At 40.8% G+C, this 19109-nt stretch overlaps 1 protein-coding gene across 12 annotated transcripts in view; it reads right to left on the bottom strand.

Moving 5' to 3' along the window:
• The window catches only part of LTBP1 (latent transforming growth factor beta binding protein 1), a 389022-nt gene that overhangs the window by 157933 nt on the left and 211980 nt on the right, over nucleotides 1-19109 (bottom strand). For all 12 annotated transcript variants that reach the window (XM_078056161.1, XM_078056162.1, XM_036119099.2 and 9 more), the window contains 2 exons: nucleotides 10107-10209; nucleotides 5141-5212 (listed from right to left, as the gene is read on the bottom strand). In XM_078056161.1, the coding sequence (XP_077912287.1) occupies nucleotides 5141-5212; nucleotides 10107-10209 (175 nt within the window). The remainder of the gene's footprint in view (nucleotides 1-5140; nucleotides 5213-10106; nucleotides 10210-19109) is intronic.

Below are 19109 nucleotides of genomic sequence, written 5' to 3'. Positions count from 1 at the left end.
CATCTAAAATATATACTTCTCAGCACCCTCATTTAAAGAACAGTGAAAGAACATCATCTTAAAATACAGATTGGCAATAAAAATACAGGATACACAATTAAATTTGAATTTCAGATAAACAAGTACTTTTTATTATATATGTCCCAACCAAATTATTTGCTATTTATCTGAGATTCAAATTTAACTGGGTGTCCTGTACTTTATCTGGCAAACCTACCTTAAAAGAAAAAAAAAAAAAAAAGAATCCAGAAAGTAAGCAAAGGATACAAGAAATGATGCTGAATGCAAAACTTGATAAACTAGGTTAAATTCATTTAACTATTAACTGTATGGGGGGAAAAACCTTCTCAATTTCCATTAACTATACCTTTAAAAATAACTGTAAAGTGAGGACTCTAATTCTAAATGAACCCAGCACTATGCCACAGCCATTCTTTTCTCCAGCCAAGTAGGTTTTCTTAAAACCTGTATTTTCCAGTTTTCTCAAAGCACCCAAAGACCAGTCTTCTTCTATATGCTTACCATACTGCAGTCACAATTTTTTGTAATGATTAAGAGAAGCTGAAATAGAAGCTATAGTCCAGCCAAGCTCTTCATAACCCAAAAATCCCATGTATGGCTTACTGGTATGGAGTGAGTTGTGAGTTTCATTTAGTAACAGAGACATGCCCCTGAAAAAAAAATGTCCATTATCCTTTCTGTGTTCCAAACAAAATTTGGTTTCAAATACAATTTGGGGCACCATCTTAAAGGAGCTCCACAGTGAAAGTTTTGTACTGGGTATGACGATGCCCTAATGTATCTGTTTTGTAAATTTATTTTATTAAAGCAGAAAAACCGGTGTAATAAAATGACGCCAAGAGAAAGTTATGTGGACAGCTCTTTCATATTTGCTTCAACGGGCTCATCTGGAGTCAGCTAAAATTTAGCTAGTTGGGAAAGTGAACAAAGCAAATTGTATCCTGCTGATTCCAACTGATTTAATTACACTAAGTCCAAGGTCAGGAAGGATGTCTTATTCATCACTTATCCTCAGTCTGTAGCTCAGGAGAGCCCTGCCAATTAATGTGTGTGGATCACTGAATATTTTTTAATATTTTCAAGATTATCTATGAAAAAGGAATATACATACACTGGATTATGAAAGTGTAGACGTCTCTCACTTACATATTTTGGCATTGCCCACAGCACCTCAGCACATGCTAAAAAATGTACAAAATAATACTAGGTTGATTTTATCCCTATAGCTCATGAACTGGGTGATTTCAACGTATCAAAAGAGGCATTTGCTTTTAATAAAAGACTTCCCTAAGTAGATTGGTCCCCAAGTAATTTCAGAACCAAATGTATTTTTAAAACTTGGATTTATGCCTGATTTTTAAGAGCTCATTTATCTCATGACAAAGTAATGGGCAAGTGAGAGTACTCAAAATGCAGGGAAGAACTGAGCTCTAGAGGCAAGGAGTATGAAAGCAGGCATTCCTATTATCATATTCATGAGGTATCAATCCATTTAATTCTAGCGCTACATCAAACTTTTACACAATAATTAAATGGCCAATGCTGCTCTAGATCCACTAGGAAATATGCTTGTATTGTTTGTTACGATAAATGAAGCAAATTATAACAATTCCATAATGTTAAGGGTAGTGAGGGCAGGTTTTAGAGTTCCATGTGTGTATATGTAATAAATCATTCCTTTGAAAAGATAATTGCAGCACCACCAGAGAGGAGAAAAGACCCAACTTTGAGGGCAATTATGTCAAAGCTCCTCAAATTAACTTGTGCACAGTTGGTTCTTTGTTACTGAGCCCACATTACCAAACGTTGTTTCAGGACATTAGTTCGCTTAGGTGAAGGAAATAATGTAATTCTAGTTATTAATCACTTTAATTTTAAATGTGCTTTGTAAACTGAGAAGACATTAAACTCTAAGAACAATGTGGAATGCACAAGTAATTAGTGGTTAATGGGCTCCTTTTGAAAAACTCTAGGATAACAAAATCAAAAGCTTCAACACTCTAGGAAAAAGGAGTGTACATATGTAATGTGAGAAAGTTCTATTTAATTTTGCTGACCGATAGTGTCACAAAGGGAGTGAAATTAAGCCCTTCTCTCAAAAGTAATTTTAATAGATTATGATGAATGAAATCATATTATTTTATGAGTCAGTCTCCTCTGTAGTGTAATTTAGCGGTGCCTTTTGGAGGCACCATGAAATAGAATTCTCTATGACACTTCACTCCAGAATCCATGCCAAAAAGTATAACGCTGTTTTGCAAATATCCTCCTGAGACAAACGTAAGCCAGGACTTGGTGTTACTGACCATCAGTGCAAAGAACAAGATGGAACCATTAAGATATGCTCAATATGAACAAAACTTGCAAAAGGTCACTCCATACCAGCCATACCAGAGGAGGAAAATACAAAACAAACAACAACAATAATCAAGCAATTACTTACAGGATTCTTCATTCTATTTTGCTAAATGAGAGAACAAGTGCAATAGTTGCAAATTTTTACTTCCACTTCTACCATGGTGTTTTTAAATACTGGTAGAACCTGAAGCAGCTAGAAGGAGGAATATATTGGATAACCATCCTTTCTTATTACACAAAACCAAATTACTATTAATTGCTTTGACTTCTATTACTCCTCACAACAGATGGCATGTCTTCTGTTCTAATGAGCTAGTATCTACATTAGTCATACTTCCCAGATACATACAAAATCCGTAAAGGAGGCCATGTGGCACATGGAAACAGAGGTGTTTTGGGAGTTCAAGCCTGGCCGGGCCTCTTATTATCTGTGTGATCTTGGTAAAGTTACTTACTCTCTCTGTGTCTCGGTTTTAATTGGGATGAATAATGTCCATATCCCACCCCACCCCACCCCATCCCATCCCAAAAAACAATGTACATTCTTCATCATTTGCAGTTAGGAAAAGATGACATTCTGGAGAATGTCTAACATTTAGGCACACAGGTGTACAATGGGGAAGGATAACTAGGGATCCTCCTCTGTCTGTAGTCTAAGGAGCAGGCGGTTACACCTCATCACAGGGCACATTTCAGGAGACTTCCTATCTAGGGGTTAAAATCGTGGAACAGACCAAGATGTCATTTCTTTCTTCTCATCCACAGCCTCTATCCCGGCAGCAGAGTAACGATAGCATCAGACAACTGGAATGTACCTACAAAGTCACCCAACCTCATGTACTGCACAGGACAGAAATTCCCCGTAACACCCCTAACTAGCTGTTATTAAGAATCTATTGGATCACTTCCATGTGCAGGAAGCTCAGTACTTCCAAAGGCATTTCAGTACAGTGTTGGGGAATGCTATTCCACACAAAAAGTTTGCTTGTAATTGTAAATATGCTTCCTTTTAACTCCATCCTATGGACTGGTTTTTGAAGCAACTCATAAAAGACTTGTTTTGTAGGACAGTTAATCAAACATTTATAGGCATGTTTGCATGGCAGCCATTACATCTCTCTTTAGTCTGCACTTCTCCAGGGCTAAACACCCTCAGGTTTCCAGGCCCTTTGCAAGCTTTGTTGACCTTATCAGCCAAGAGACATGAACACCAAACACCCAAACCTCAAATTCAGTCTGACTGGCAGAGAACAAGATTGTTACTTCCAACGGCCTGCTCATTCTGCTTCTACTAACACATTCTAAAAATGGGCCAGGGCTTGTCATATAGATTTTTATCCAAATCCATGAAGCAGTCACTTCATTTACACTGCAGAATGTACATTCATTCATTTGACATATTCCTTCTTCCATCCATTTAATTCAATCTTCCCTCCACTTAATAGACTCTTTTAAGGATGTCTTAAATTCTAGCAGTTCCTAGATAATAATGATTAACCCATTATTCCCATGTTACTAAGGTTTACAGAGGTTTCTCAAAAAGCATCTTGGGTGCCCTCTCCTTGAACAGTTAAATCTAACTTTCCCAATACTCTTTTACAAGAGGGCTTATCATACTTTAAGGCAAAACTTTTTCAAACACGTGGTATACCTATGTGCATTTCAGAAGAAAATTCTTTGTTTGCTAAAGCTCTACGAATCATAAAAGTTAGATGCAATATGGAACAACTTGAGAAAATTCTCAGATAATTAAGATAGTCCATTGAAATGAGCCCTTTTAATAGGAATTAATCTATATTTTCCAACATTACCTTAATCTACTCTGTCCTATAAACACATACTGGTCAAGGATACAGAGTCCCAGACAACAAGTCAGAAAACATGTGCTGTGTTCTTGACATGGATTTTGGTTCACTAAGATTCTTGAAGGCTCTTTCTTTATTTCAGTGTAGACATATTTCCAAGTTACTAATAATACCTTTATCCCAGACATGTCAGGGGAAATTAGGAGCATTAATTGGACATTCCACAAAGTAAGTGACACAAAATTTGCTATCATGTCTGGGTACTAAACCAGGCATTAGTAAACCTGAGTTCTAACCTTCGCTCTAGCCTCAGGGAAGTCACTTAGCAAGCCTGGGCTTGAACATCCCCATCTGTAAGGTACAGACCCTGGGCTAAATGATCTCTGAGGATCCCCCTGCTTGCTCAACTCTGCTACATGGTTCAAAATAAACTGAGCAAAAGTGCGTAGGACATTCCACATTTAGCTACATAGCCTTAACTGTTGCCTAGGAAATGTGTATTCACCCTGATATTTAAGACTCCATACTTCGAGGTGGCTAGCAATATTCTGATGAGGGGGGAAAAATAAGGAACTCTCCTACCCAATCCTGTGTCAACAAGGAAGCAGTACTGCTAGGTACAGTTGTGAACTCATCTGTACCCACGCATCCGCTCACGTATGGATAGGCAGTGACCAGCGTGGAGACCACTGAGGGCTCTGCTATGTAATCTAATCGCCTGTGGATTTCAGGAAAAATTTCAGGGAAAAAAAGTTCCATGAAATTTTAAATGTTACTAATTCTAGTAACCCTACACTAGAACTCTTTATTTCCTTACAGCTAAATTGAGTGAGCAGGAGGTAGTCACTGTTATGACCTTCACACACTGGGCTAATGAGCAAAACATGATCAAACAACTCAAATTCCTAAAAAGCCAAAACAATGAAGTCCACACCAATGAATTCAGTTAACCTTACCTTGACAAAAGGTGTTGTTAACCCGCTTATAACCTTGTAGACATTCCATCATTTGGTTATATCCATGATAAGCTGTAAGGAGAAATAATTCTTTGTTACACGCTTAAATTCTTACAGTCCTAAACTACCAACGTGATAACCTAAGCCACCAAAGTCATCAGTGGTCTGTCTTATTCATTTCTAAGATACCCAACTCAACATATAACAGTTTCTTTCACTTATCCCTGCTTTCCAGTATACTTCCTATTCTGCAACAGATAGAGTCCCAAGTAGTTGTCAGCAAATCTTGATTATGTTAATCCAAAGAATCATAAGACTATTTTTTTATTTTCTTCCAATTAGTGATTATTTATATTACAGAGGATCTATTCCTCCCCAAATGATTGGCTACAGGCATTTGAATTTTCTTATAAGTTGGAGTGAACATACATCCTGGCCTGCCTGGGACAGCCCTGGGTTGAGCACTCTATTGTACTCTCACAAGTGGCCCAGTTCCAAAAATAAACTATATGCTCACCTAAATATTGGCTCACATATGCTGGTAATGAGGCATTATTACTACTATGAACCCGAGAAGAATAGGAGATGAAAAGAGGAAGCCAGGCAAGGAGAAGGGCTGCTGTGATCATCGGTATGGTTCATCACCCAGAATTTTCACCAATACAATGCTGCTGTTACCAAATTACCAACAAAACCCCATTCACGGATTCTGGCACTCTTAACTGAGACCCAAGAGACTTCTTGGCATAATGGATACAGCATAAGTTCAGGGACCAAGCAGTTCAAATCCTGGCTCTGCCTATCAATAGCTCTGCGACCCTGAGAGACAAGCTTTCCGGGTTTCAAATGGCAATTCTATACAATGGGAGTATTCATAACTACTGAGCAGGTCAGGGCTAGTGTGGATTTTAGATATAATTTATGCAAAATGCCTACCACCGTGCCTGACAAAACCACTCACAAGATGACAGATGTCTTTATTTCCTCCCATACGGTATTCTTTCATTAAGATCATGAGCAACAGAAAATGGCCAATAATCAAAACAGGATGGATGGTGAGACCACTAAAAAGACCTGAACAAAGAGTAAAGAGGGAAAATTCAAAATGAAAAGGAAATTTTCTCTCAGAAAACAAAATTGTTTTGCCCCAACACATGCTCTTTACTCTCACCACTAATGGAATGTTCCCCTCTCCTCCTTCACTTCCTTTCTTTGCTATATGTCCCATCTCTTCAGATCCTTCTGAATTCTAGGAAAAGGTTATAGTGAGGAGTCTTGGAATGGTGAGTTATAAGGAGGGAGAAATTGACATGTGGGGAGTCACCCCATTCAAGCTCCTTGGCCACATAACTAGTCTTCCATAGAATGGAGACTCTCTGGAGCAGGATGCCTACAGAGATCTTGGGATCTCTGTGAACTCTTCAAATGAAAAAGAGAGGATAACTTGTTTAAAAAGTTTCAACAGTCATCTACCTCAAGGCAGAGAGTCAGACCAGATGATCTCTTCAGGTCCTCGTCAGCTTAGGATTCGATGTTAATTTTCTTCTAAAAACTTTTAAAGGACCAGTGACTTGTTCATGCAAAGTACATTTTTAAAAGATTACAGAGTATTTAATGAAATCATTTGCAGATTTAAAATTAAGTTTTCACAGTAAAAACGGATCAACAGTGAAAGGTCTTTCTGTATGTGGCTAAACAAAAACTTCAAACATTAAATAAAAGCCATTTGAAAACTGAAGTTTGAACTACTTCAAGTGAAAATTAAAAAAAAAAAAAAAAGGCATGGAACACAAAACCATAGCATATAAAGCCAAGGAAAGTCTGCTCTCTTCCAAAAAGAATATGATTTAGAGAGGAGTACCAACCAAGGAAAGGAAAGTTTCTAAATGACACAGGAAGAATGTGACCCTGAGTGTGTTTCTTGGGAGTGAGTCACTTAGGACAGCACAAACAAAGTAAATGTCAAGATGTTAATAGTTTACTTCAGTCATAATCCACATTGCCCTTCCTGAAATGAAATCAATTGCTTCAATTTTATACATTACATGAGCCAACATGAATTTTTTTTTTTTAAGATTTTATTTATTTATTTGACAGAGAGATAGAGAGAGAGCACAAGTAGGCAGAGAGGCAGGCAGGGGGAGAGGGAGAAGCAGACTCACCACTGAGCAGGGAGCCCAATGTGGGGCTTGATCCCAGGACCCTGGGATCATGACCTGAGCTGAAGGCAGCCGCTTAACCGACTGAGCCACCCAGGCGCCCCCAACATGAATTTATTTTTGTCAGCATTTAGTCACAAGCGATAGCAACTTTGTGCTTTCACATTCTCCTTAATTACTAGCACTAAAACACAGAATTAACAAAACCATTTAGAGCAGTGAATTTATGCTCAGAAAACACAATTCTAAATAAAAACAACAGAAGGTCGGGAGTAGAGGTTAGGGATTAAAAAACAACAACAAGAATCTAGGATTCTCTTTACCCCTAACTTCTGTCCCTCTCTTTCAACTTTGGGATTGAGAAAATGGAGGAAAGGGAAGCAGTTAAGCAAAAAACACAGAAAGAAAGAGGGATAAGAAAAAGACGTAAGATAAGAGAAAAGATGGAACAAGTATTTAGAGAACGTGAACTTGGCCCCAGAATAAAGTTGGAAGAACTGGACTTCTCCTTCTGCAGTCCTGAGACTTAGAGGTGGGAAACATACCGTCCCCTCCACAATATTCCTACAGACAAATTTACACAGTATATGAGGGATAGGCCATTAAAAGAAAGAAAAAAAAAAAGCTTTGCTTTTTCAACATTTTAGATATAGACTCTTGTTTCATGATACATATGACTCAACAGCAAATGACTAAGCTGGGAGTCAAACTCAAGTCTGTCTAGCTCCAAACTCCATGCTCTTTAAATCATATCAAATCTCTCCTGGATATCCCTTTGGTCAGGTTGCCAGAATAATTTTAGGCACATGGATCTTTCAGTGAGGAGGGACTATAGCACTCAACCCACTTACTGGAAATCCAAATTACCGGTCATTATTGAATCAGCATAAAAAGTCCACAGGGGACATTCTCAGTAATGAAGGTCTTCATTTATGTGATCTTTCCCTAAATGAAGAATTCACTAGTTGCAGGAAATTTTAGTGGGTGTTTTCACAAATTAGTCCTCTAAGAAAAATAGAAGAAGTATCAACAAAATGAAATTTTAGGCATTACATGTTTTAATAAGCAGTTCTCAATTGCCTTCTTAGTAATTTTAGGGTTCCGTGTTAGAAAACACATAAGTTTGAGAGACAAGGAGGTCCAAATGAGAGGCAATGAGACAATTATTGACAGCAAATTACTATGATGGCAGAACACTAGTACATAAAACAAAGCTTTGGAGCAGTGATTCCAAGATAGCAGATTCTAGATTGAACAGAGGTGTGAAAGGCAATTGAGAATATCAAATCAACAGGTGCTTTAGAAGAATGAATAAAAATTACCCAATTGAAGCAAATGAGAAATTCCTTGCAACACAAAGTGTAAAACACCTACTATAAAAATCTTCAGCTATATAAGGCAAAGGAAGACGACTAAGGAAAATATCACTTGCTTTTTGGGAAAAATGTGATAAGTATTAAAAGAAAATCAAGTTACCTCTGTTTTTCTAAAAAATCTCTATTAGGAATCAGCCAGAGTTAATGCTACATTCAAAAACTAAAAATGTTAACTATAATTGGGGAAAAAGTAACAGAGACTCACAAATCTGGATTTACTCAATCAATAGGTCCTAAAAACCAGAATTTATAGACTAACCAAAACATGTATCAGTATAGATTCAAGTCACTGAGAACTGTGATGGTATCAAAAATGTGGTGACTGGGGCACCTGGGTGGCTCAGTCAGCTGAGAGTCCGAATCTTGGTTTCAGCACAGGTCATGATCTCAGGGTCCTGGGATCCAGCCTCATGCTCAGTGGGGAGCCTCTTCTCTCTCTCCCCCTCTCCCTCTACTTGTGCCCCTCTCCCCACATGTGTGTGCGCAAGTGCATGCGCACGTTCTCTCTCCCTCAAATAAATAAATAAATCTCAAAAAAAAAAATTAAAAGTGGTGACTGAAAAGGAGAAAGTACTGTATCCTAGTGACTGTAGACTTATTTTTAGAGGTCAGCAACCAATCATTTCGCCATTTTAGCCTTTTTTTTTAGTGAAATCTGAAAACTTACACTATAACAAACTTCTATTGTGGCTATTAATAAAAATTTCATTTAAGGAATTTAACCTAAGAAGTAACAGCTTTACTAACTTTTTATCAGTTTTTGAAACATTTACCATTTTTAAAGACATCTTATTTTCTCTTCACCTAAAGGAAAAAGAACCTAGTTTAGTGTACTGCCCTCTTAAAACACTTTTTAAAAATAACTGGAAAAGGCAACTGAGAACTGCTTATTAAAACACGGAATCAATCTCAGATCTGTACCTTTGAAACAAATAATGCAATATATGTTAAGAAAGAAAAAAAGAAGAAGAAGAATGTAGCAGGAGGGGAAGAATGAAGGGGGGGAAATCGGAGGGGGAGAAGAACCATGAGAGACGATGGACTCTGAAAAACAAACTGAGGGTTCTAGAGGGGAGGGGGTTGGGAGGATGGGTTAGCCTGGTGATGGGTATTGAGGAGGGCACGTTCTGCATGGAGCACTGGGTGTTATGCACAAACAATGAATCATGGAACACTAAATCTAAAACTAATGATGTAATGTATGGGGATTAACATAACAATAAAAAAATTAAAAAAAAAAAAACACGGAATCGACAGGAAATCTTTCTTAGACCTGAAGCAAGGTTTCTGGAAATGCCAATTATAGCGCTATGTTCTAGAATTCAGTAAGAGTTCTCTGAAAGTCTAATGTTAGCTCCACATTAAAACAGTGATCATAAGGCAACAGATATGCTACATTGACATTCAAAGGAATGATGAAACATCACTTACATGGCTTCTTGGGGCATTTCTGGCATTTGTTAAAGCCCCAGGAGGTACCCACAGTTCCACAGCAGTCCTCCTGCTTTGAAAGGCCAGGGAGCGCCTTGCCACACTGCAGTGATGAGATGTGAAATAGGAAGGTTAATTGAGTGCAAGATGCCCAGCCCTAGAGCACTGCTGGGCTTCCCGGTCACATTACAAAACAGTTCCCTTGTTATCGACACAATTAGAGAGGGATAAAAAACAAAAAAAACAAAAAACCCCTCAAACTTTGAAACAAAACACCAGAACCGAATCAATACGACATTAATGAACAAGCATATTTCTAAGAGCTTCTTGGCATGTTGAGAGTCTTAAGAAAATCTGTCACTGCTCAGAGCACTTCATAAAACATACGTTTCCAATGCCCCCCTCTTCTGTTTTTTTTTCCCTTAAGAAGAATCTCAACTCGGGGTGCCTGGGTGGTTCAGTCGTTAAGCGTCTGCCTTCGGCTCAGGTCATGATCCCGGGGTCCTAGGATCGAGCCCCGCATCGGGCTCCCTGCTCGGCGGGAAGCCTGCTTCTCCCTCTCCCACTCCCCCTGCTTGTGTTCCTGCTCTCACTATCTTTCTCTCTGTCAAATAAATAAATAAAATCTTGTAAAAAAAAAAAAAACTCAACTCAAAAGTTCAACATAAACTTTTAAAATTTAGTGTAACTGCTGGAAGCTCTGCTGTGGATCATCAGGGAACAGAGCTGTAAGGGTGTGGGGCAGGTGTGTCAACCTTGAGAAAGTGGCCCAGGTCCCATCTACAAGAGGCTTTTGGTCTTCCTATAACCACCAAGGCCTTGGCAGGAACAGGACAGGAGAGGGCGGGACAGGAAACGATCACTGGCTCCGCCAGATCAGCTTTGGCAGAGATGAAAGCCCCACACAGCCATGTGGTCTGAGCCAGGGAGGTCAGCCAAGTTAGGAAGGGGCTGGCAGGGTTAAGCAAAGGCTAACAGGGAGAAGAATGGGGCTTACAGTTGTCAAATATAAAGACCCATCTCCTCTCCTGGTAAATCACGGGAGGTCTGAAGAGGCTGAGAGGAAGGGGCCTGCAATCAGACTAACCCAATGAGGTCAGGAAGGGCCTAGGCAAACAGATCCTACTCTGTGTACCCACTCTGAGGCCACCTGTGCAAGAAAGGCCACGTGGCTCTCCATCGACACTTTTGTCGGCTAAGCCCAGAATCCACGCCCGAAGGGTCACTCTGCCTTCCTCTGCCTCAACCTCTGAAAAGTCCTCCAAACAGTTTCCAGTGTCATCTTTCCAAAGACGAATCTGATGACATCACTCAACTGATTAAAAACCTTCCGTGATTCCCATAGTCTGAAGACCGCAGACTCCCTGGGATGATATACAGGGTTCTCCCTACCCTGCCTCAGAGAAGATGACTTTCCCTCTGCCCCCCTCCACCTCTCTACATCCAGCCTTCGGGCACACTAAAAGACTGTTTATTTTCTGAACAAATGTCTTTCCAAGAGCTGTCCCCTTCCTCTGCTAAGCCCTATACCCCTCCTTTTCCCTTTGCCTGGAGAAACTTTACCCAGTGAACTCCAGCTCTGAAAGGCTGTCATGGCGAAGCCTCCTGTCTCCTCAGCCTCAGCGAGCTCCTCCTTTCTCTTCCCCCCACAGCACGCTACACAGATCCACCGCCTCCGCTACGCTTTTTAATTAAATGCAGATGTATCTTACGTATCTTTATATCCCAATACACAGTGCCCATGCTCAATAAATTCTGAACGAAGGAAGGAGCGAACAATCCAAGGAACTAAGAAACAACCCAGCTGCGGTCCATCCAGACAAGCAGTGGCTCTGTGAAAACCAGGAAAAGGTAGCAAACACACCCAGGCTAGTGAGTGCAACACGGTGACAGAGAGAGTCTGGGCAGGTGGTGACCCTTAGAAGGGCAGGGGACGCCAAGCACCTGGCAGGCCTACGGGTCCAGGCAGACAGCATTCTGACGGAGGCTCTAAGTGACTACAGGTCCGAAATCGTAAAACAAAGCCAGGGAAGGCCCGGCACAGTTAATGAAGGTTTAGTTCCATCCTAGTTCTGAAGTCCTTAGGTTTTTGTGGTTTTTAATAAGATTTTGACAGGATGTTGTGTGCTCTCGAAGACAGTAAATGATGGGGGTTTGGGGGGTGGGGGAGAGAGGGCAGGGAGATGGGGAGGAACGTGAACACACCAACAAATAAGAACGTGACAGAAGAAAAGCATACAGTGGCTGGGTTCAGGTCGTTCCCGGACTCCTTCGGCTCAGTCACAGAAGGCTTACATCTGAAAGAGGAAGCAGGAAGAAGGAAGAGAGAACTGTGCTACGGGTCTAAGACTGGAAACCAGCGATGATGTTGAGAACACAGAGGTCTGTCTCCACTGCTGCATTCTGCTGCCAGGGTGCCTCCTGTTTATTTCCAGTTTTATCAAGACACCAGTGTACCTCAGATGTAGATCATTCTTGTACCAGACTCTTCAGGTTCTTCTCTTCATCAAGTAAAACTTTCAACACTTGGGGATTTTATATGCTCAAAATTTTAGTAGCAGTTAAAATCCAATTTTCACCTCAGATTCCTAGAATGTTTTATTTGGTAGGGTAAAAATAAATCATCTCTCTCTACCAGGCCTCAGAAAAGGGACAAGATTTTCATTACAGGATGCGGGCTGCTTTATCCCATGGCTTTGTTTTTGCAGGTCCAAGGCCAAGAGCAGCACAAACCATCCAAATCGATTAAATAAATGACGGTGTAGGTGGTACCACGAAACTGTGTGTTCTTCTCAAAATTGGGCCTGCACAAGATAATAATAGGCTGCAAGGGATGAAGTCAGGCTTATAACAAGGCACAAAGTCTCACACATGCCCCTTGAGGTAGTTAATTATGAAGAGGCTTCCATGCAAGCCAGAAAAGGCCTGAGAGATCTTTGTGGCCACAGGCAGGCTCTCACACAAGAGATTACACCTACCACCATGAGGTCTGACTTGGATGTAGGAAGTAGCCAGAGGAAAAAGAAGGGGGAAGAGGATCTTTTCTCCTCCACTCTAAAGGTCACTTTGGGGAGAATCACAAAGAACAGGAGGAGTTACCATTCAGAATGCCCTTCTCTACGAGTAGTGGATTCTGCTTCTTCATGAGACACCATCCCAAGGACCCAAGACGGGCTCTGCCCAACTGCATTTTTATGCCCAGATTGAGGTGATTTTTGACAAGTTAAAAACACAAATGGAATTTCTCCTATGTGACTCATTCACCACATTTTCAGAGAAAGCCTATCTCTCATTTCAAGGCATCTCTTATGTATAAGCCATCCAGAAGAAATGTACTAAAAAATTTACAACCAATATTTAGCTATCTCAAGCCAGAAAGAAAAATCTATCCTGTCAAATGAGCGTTGTGCTGGAGCTCCTCAAAAACCTCACCCACCCTCGGGCTGCACACTGGGGACACTGTCACTCCACACGTCCGTGCTAGTTCGGCAAAAGCACGACCCACCTAGAGCAGCAAGCAGAACAGTGCTGGTTCTGATAACCAGGTCCTGTGAGCAACAAGCTAAGAAAGGAGAGGCGAGACTCTCCTTCTCATCATGGTATGACCATGATGGCCGAGTTGAGATATGTTAAGCAAGCTTGTCGGCTGAAGCCAGGTGCGTGATAAAGGGATGAGCAGGACTAAAGGCCACAAATCAAAGGAAGAGAGGATTTGTGTCATTCAGCAGGAAACCTTTTTGACAGTGAGTGCTCCTCAGCAATGGAAGACGCTGACATCTTCACTGGGAGCAGAAGCTGGAGGACCAGCAGGCAGGAATGTCCAGGATATGAAGTGGGTGACTTCTATGGTTTCTGCCAGGTCTGGGGTTCTGTGTTCAATACCTACTGATAGGGCACATTACTTGATTTAGAAAAGGCAAATTACGAGACACCGGAGCCAACCTGAAGAACTTTTGTTGCTCTCACATCTGTGTCCAGGACTGTGTCTGGGTAGATGCACTCCTAACCATCTTTTTTAAAGTCTTCCTTCCTTCCTCACATTAGTCTCTCCAGAGATGCTCACCCCAGGCTGAGCTTCCTCCTACAGGACTTATGTAAACTAGACAGAAAAGAGAAAAACATAGAGCTACCCCCAGCCCCAATTCACAGTGCATTGGCCACGATTCTTAGAAGACTGAGTGCAAGAAAATAATTCAGGGACCTTTCCTCCCTCCCTGTATCAGCACTACGTCTCCAAAGATAAAGCTATTCAAGAATTGTTACAATTGCTCCATGAATAGCTGTGTTTTACCTTTTATAACACAAAATTATCACACGCGATGGCACGAAAACCTTTAATTTTTAAAGTAATTGTTAAGAATAAACAGACTGTGGAATAATGTACTTTTCTAAATCTTGACCCGGTTGAGAAAACTTCAGACTTCAACCTCAGTTTTGAGGTACTACATTGGCACTTTCTTGATCCTCAAAGTTAAGCTGTGATTGCCCTTGTTTTTAGATCTCCCTATAAATACATGAGCAGGAATGATAGTTCAAAACTTACCATTTGGCAACCAAGGCCCGTCATTTTTGTCAATTAAAAACTCACCACTGGAGATGCTCCAGAGATGAATGGTAATTTGAGGAGGTTGTGATAAATATCGGAGCATGGCTTCATAAGATTTAATTTTCATGCCTTAAAATTACTAGTACCTACAGTATCCTCATTCTAAGAGTGTTTGCTGTGTTTTGCCGGGATCTGGGGAAGGAAGATCCAGTAGTGGGTAAAAGAAGAGGGTGCTGGATTATAATTAGCAAACCTGGATCTAAATCCCCACTCTCTCTCAGGAGCAGTGAGATGTTCACCAGACTGTCCAGCCTCTCTGGGCTAATAATGGGACAATGGGACAATAATCCCAACAGCAAAGGATTGTGGCGAGATTAAATGATGTCTGTCTGCCCTATCCCTTCAGCTCCTGTGCAGGGACTGGAAAAAAGTGACCCTTAAGATGTGTTGTGCATCAGGACATAGCATTCAGTAAACAGAGCGTGGGCTGAATCCTCGTCTGCCCTCTCAGCTGGTGTCCCGTGTTGAGTACAACCTAGAAAATGTTCAAGAGCTGGCTATCTGTTAGCTTCCTAGCATACATTTATTAAAACGGTTTAGATATTCCACTAGTAAAAGGGCTACTCGATGGAGATGGCCACCATGTCAAGGACCTACTATTTAGTTTTCCTATTTAAGACATTTTAAAACGACAATATCAAAATACTCTTGGGAATTATCATTTATCACATGTACAGAACTCGTTTTACTTTGTGATCAGGAACCATTCTACAATAAAGCATAAAATACTGAGTTTAAATAAAGAATGTTTTCCCAAAGAGAATAAGGCACTGGAGCCAAAAAAAAAATACAACTTAAAGATGTTGAAGTGATACAGATTTTTTAAATGCACTAAAGTAAAACATGAAAGAACAGAGAAGGCTGACTCACTGCAACTCTTGCAAGAGTATGCAGGACTGTGTTTAAGCAAGAGCTGAAACAAGACAGTGACTCAGCCGCTGGACTGGAGAGACAGATTCCAAAGAGATGGAGCAGCTCTAGCTAAGCCCAAGACTGACCACCAACTGGGAGAGGACCCAGGGGCAGGTGGGTGGGAGGGGAAGGGTGGAGGAAGGCAGGCCAAAGACAGAGGAACAGAGAGAGTGGGTGGGGAAAGTCAGAGAATGAGACAGAGCTGAGCCATGGAGAATTTTCCAAATTTGGGATTCAGTTTGTGGTTAGGTACCAAAATTGATCAGAAGATAGTTCCTTTTCCCAAAGCAAAAAGTTTTGGATTGCTTCCAGGGAAATATCTGGCATCTTTGAAGTAATGGCAAACACAGAAATATTGATAAAGAGGAGGAGAAAGAGAAGGAAAAAATTGTTTTTATATAAGTATAGTTTTCTACATCTGCAACTTCCCCTCAAGAGTAAAAAAGAATTATCAGCATAGAGTATATTGTTCATGGGGGAGCGGGGGGAGGAAGAAATTACATTTAAAGTCAACATGAAAGGTTATCAGAGGACCAAAAAAAACCAAAATTGGATAATTATTAAAGGACTAGTAGCAATACTCCTCCTCAAGGAAAGAGCACAAGGGAGGTTTTATTTTTTTTAAAGATTTTATTTATTTATGTGAGAGAGAGAGATCTCGTGTGCGTGCCCATGAGCGGGGTGAGGGGCAGAGGGAGAAGGAGACTCCCCGCTGAGCAGGGAGCCTAATGCAGGGCTCCATCCAGGGACTCCAGGATCATGACTTGAGCCAAAGGCAGGCACTTAACCAACTGAGCCACCCAGGTGCCCCACAAGGGAGTTTTTAAGTTCAGCACAAAAACAGCTCTTTCCCCAACAAATGCTATCCCCCACAAAGCACACACCCAGGCATCTCTGTGTCCATTAGAATTGGTGCTCTCTGAAGGTGAAATTGACCTTTCCACACAATCACAGTCCCTGTGGACCAAGTGAGTAGTGTAAAGATGATCCATAACAGAGTTAAATGGTAAGAGCACAGCTTTTGAGGTTGGACCAACACGGCTTGGCGCTGGCTGACTTGACCAGTTACCACATATATTATTACCATGGGCAAAACTCTCAACCTCTCATTGCCTATATTCTCCTCTATAAAACATAACTAAAAATGCCCATTTTCACAGAGCTCTCAAGAGGACTGAGACAATACATATGAGACAGTTAGATGGCCAGCATGCACTAGGCTCACAATGTTAGATCCCTTTCTCCAGGACCCTCACCTAGAAACCCGGGTTGATTTAACAAAGGACTAAGTAACCTAACAATTATTCAGTATACAATGTCCCAGATTCAATTTATCAAGAAAAGAGATATAAAAATAATTTAGATATAGAAATGTGAAAAGAAGGGGCACCTGGGTGGCTCAGTCGTTAAGCGTCTCCCTTCAGCTCAGGTCATGATCCCAGGGTCCTGAGATTAAGCCCCGCGTCAGGCTCCCTGCTCCGCGGGAGGCCTGTTTCTTCCTCTCCCACTCCCCCTGCTTGTGTTCCCTCTTACTGTCTCTCTCTCTCTGTCAAATAAATGAATAAAATCTTTAAAAAAAAAAAAGAAATGTGAAAAGAAAAAGAAGATATTACAATTTTGCTAAAAATGTTCAAGTTTTCACAAAACTTGCTCTGGCTAGTGAAAAAATAAATGCTCAAAGAATAAATGCTATGGAAGATTTCTAACTGTATGGATTTCATTTTAATTCTCCTCAAGAAACACATGATGTCATTGAATTACATAATTCAACCAGTTAATATCAATGTTCAAGTAGCAAATTTCACTCTGGGGACATCCAGACCCTTTTGGTCACCCACCATGTCTTGGTGCCAAAAGATCAAGACCATGAAGCCAAAATATCAGAGCCCACTCTGCACCTCTTGCCTACAAGCACCCAGGGCTTAGTCATAAAACACTGCGGAACATGGAACTCACTAAAACAGGTCCCGGAAATATATCTGTCCTTCTAGGTTCAGCTGGTGTTATACACTGAATATGTGCCTCATCCCCCAAATCCCTATGCTGAAGCCCTGAGCTCTAATGTGATGACATAGGGAGGTGGGGCCTTTGGGAAGTAATTAGGTTTATTTTTATTTTTTTCCATATTCATATAACTTTTATTACAGTATATTGTTATAATTGCTAATCTCTTACTATGCCTAATTTATTTATTTATTTTTAATTAATTTTTTTTCAAATTTTTATTTAAATTCTAGTTAGTTAACATACAGTGGAATACTGGTTTCAGGAGTAGAATTTAGTGACTCATCACTTACATATAACAGTGCCCATCATAAGTGGCATTTAGTGCCCTCCTTAATATCCATCACCCATTGAGACCATCCCCCACCCACTTCCCCTCTATCAATCCTCAGTCTGTTCTCTAGAGGGGAAGTAATTAGGTTTAAAGGAAGTCATGAGAGTGGAGCCACCATGATGGGATTAGGTCAAAACCAGAATGAGGTCCCTTACGGGGAAAGTTCTAACTGTATATAATGGGGTGGATTCATCCAAACTTCTGTCACAGCTCTTTATTCCTATCATTCCCCCTTAGAAGGAGGGGAATGAAGACAGAGCACAGATTCCCTCTCTTTCTACCACATGAGCACATCAAGAAGGTGGGTGTCTGGACACCAGGAAAACAGCCCCACCAGGAACTGAATCTGTGAGCATCTCGATCTGACTTCCAGTCTCCCCAGTTGTAAGAAAGTAAGTTTTGGTTGTGTAAGCTACCCGGACTACGGTATTTTGTTATGGCAGCCTGAGCCAATGTATACAGATAGCAATGGTTTCTTGTGAATACTCCATGTCCAAAAGAGATGGCCTAAGAGCCAGGATGAAATAGTACAAAGAACACTGAAGCAGGAACCACAAAGCTCAGTTCTAGTCCTCACCAACCGCAAAGTCAATACCAGACGTGAAGCAAACTAATTCACTTCTCTGGACTTCAGCTTCCTCATCAACAAAGTTTTAAGGATGCTAATCCTCAATGATGTGCCTACATTCTATGATTTTATAAAGGCTCCAGTGCAGAGGTAGAGAATAACCAGGGAGCTAGGAGTGGAATGGTTTGCCGTGTCAGGGAAATCCTATGAAGGTCAGTGTTCCTTAAATGTCCCCTGTCTGGCCAGATGGATACAGGACATTACATGATGCCGCCTGTTTGCCAGTCCTAACATCACACCCTGGCCTAGATCAGTGTGATCAGTGATAATCAGTATGGGTCTCCTCTTCTTGACCCTACTTCATGCTCACCCCTTTCCTGATAGCCAGTATTCACAAAAAAAGGCAGCTCTGTCTTCCTGAAAATAGTCTCAGCTCTTAAACAGCTATTTTCTAGATTATAGTAATTATAACGAATTGCATTGTGATTATCAAGAGGCAAAGTATCAGAAATTATTCAAGGTAGTCATGGAGATGCAGATTTTGCATATCTTGAGCTGTGACCCATTATAAAGTCACGT

The sequence above is a fragment of the Halichoerus grypus genome, chromosome 10 (assembly GCF_964656455.1).
Source record: "Halichoerus grypus chromosome 10, mHalGry1.hap1.1, whole genome shotgun sequence".
Lineage (NCBI taxonomy): Eukaryota > Metazoa > Chordata > Mammalia > Carnivora > Phocidae > Halichoerus > Halichoerus grypus.
This window is presented reverse-complemented; position numbering and strand designations above follow the sequence as displayed.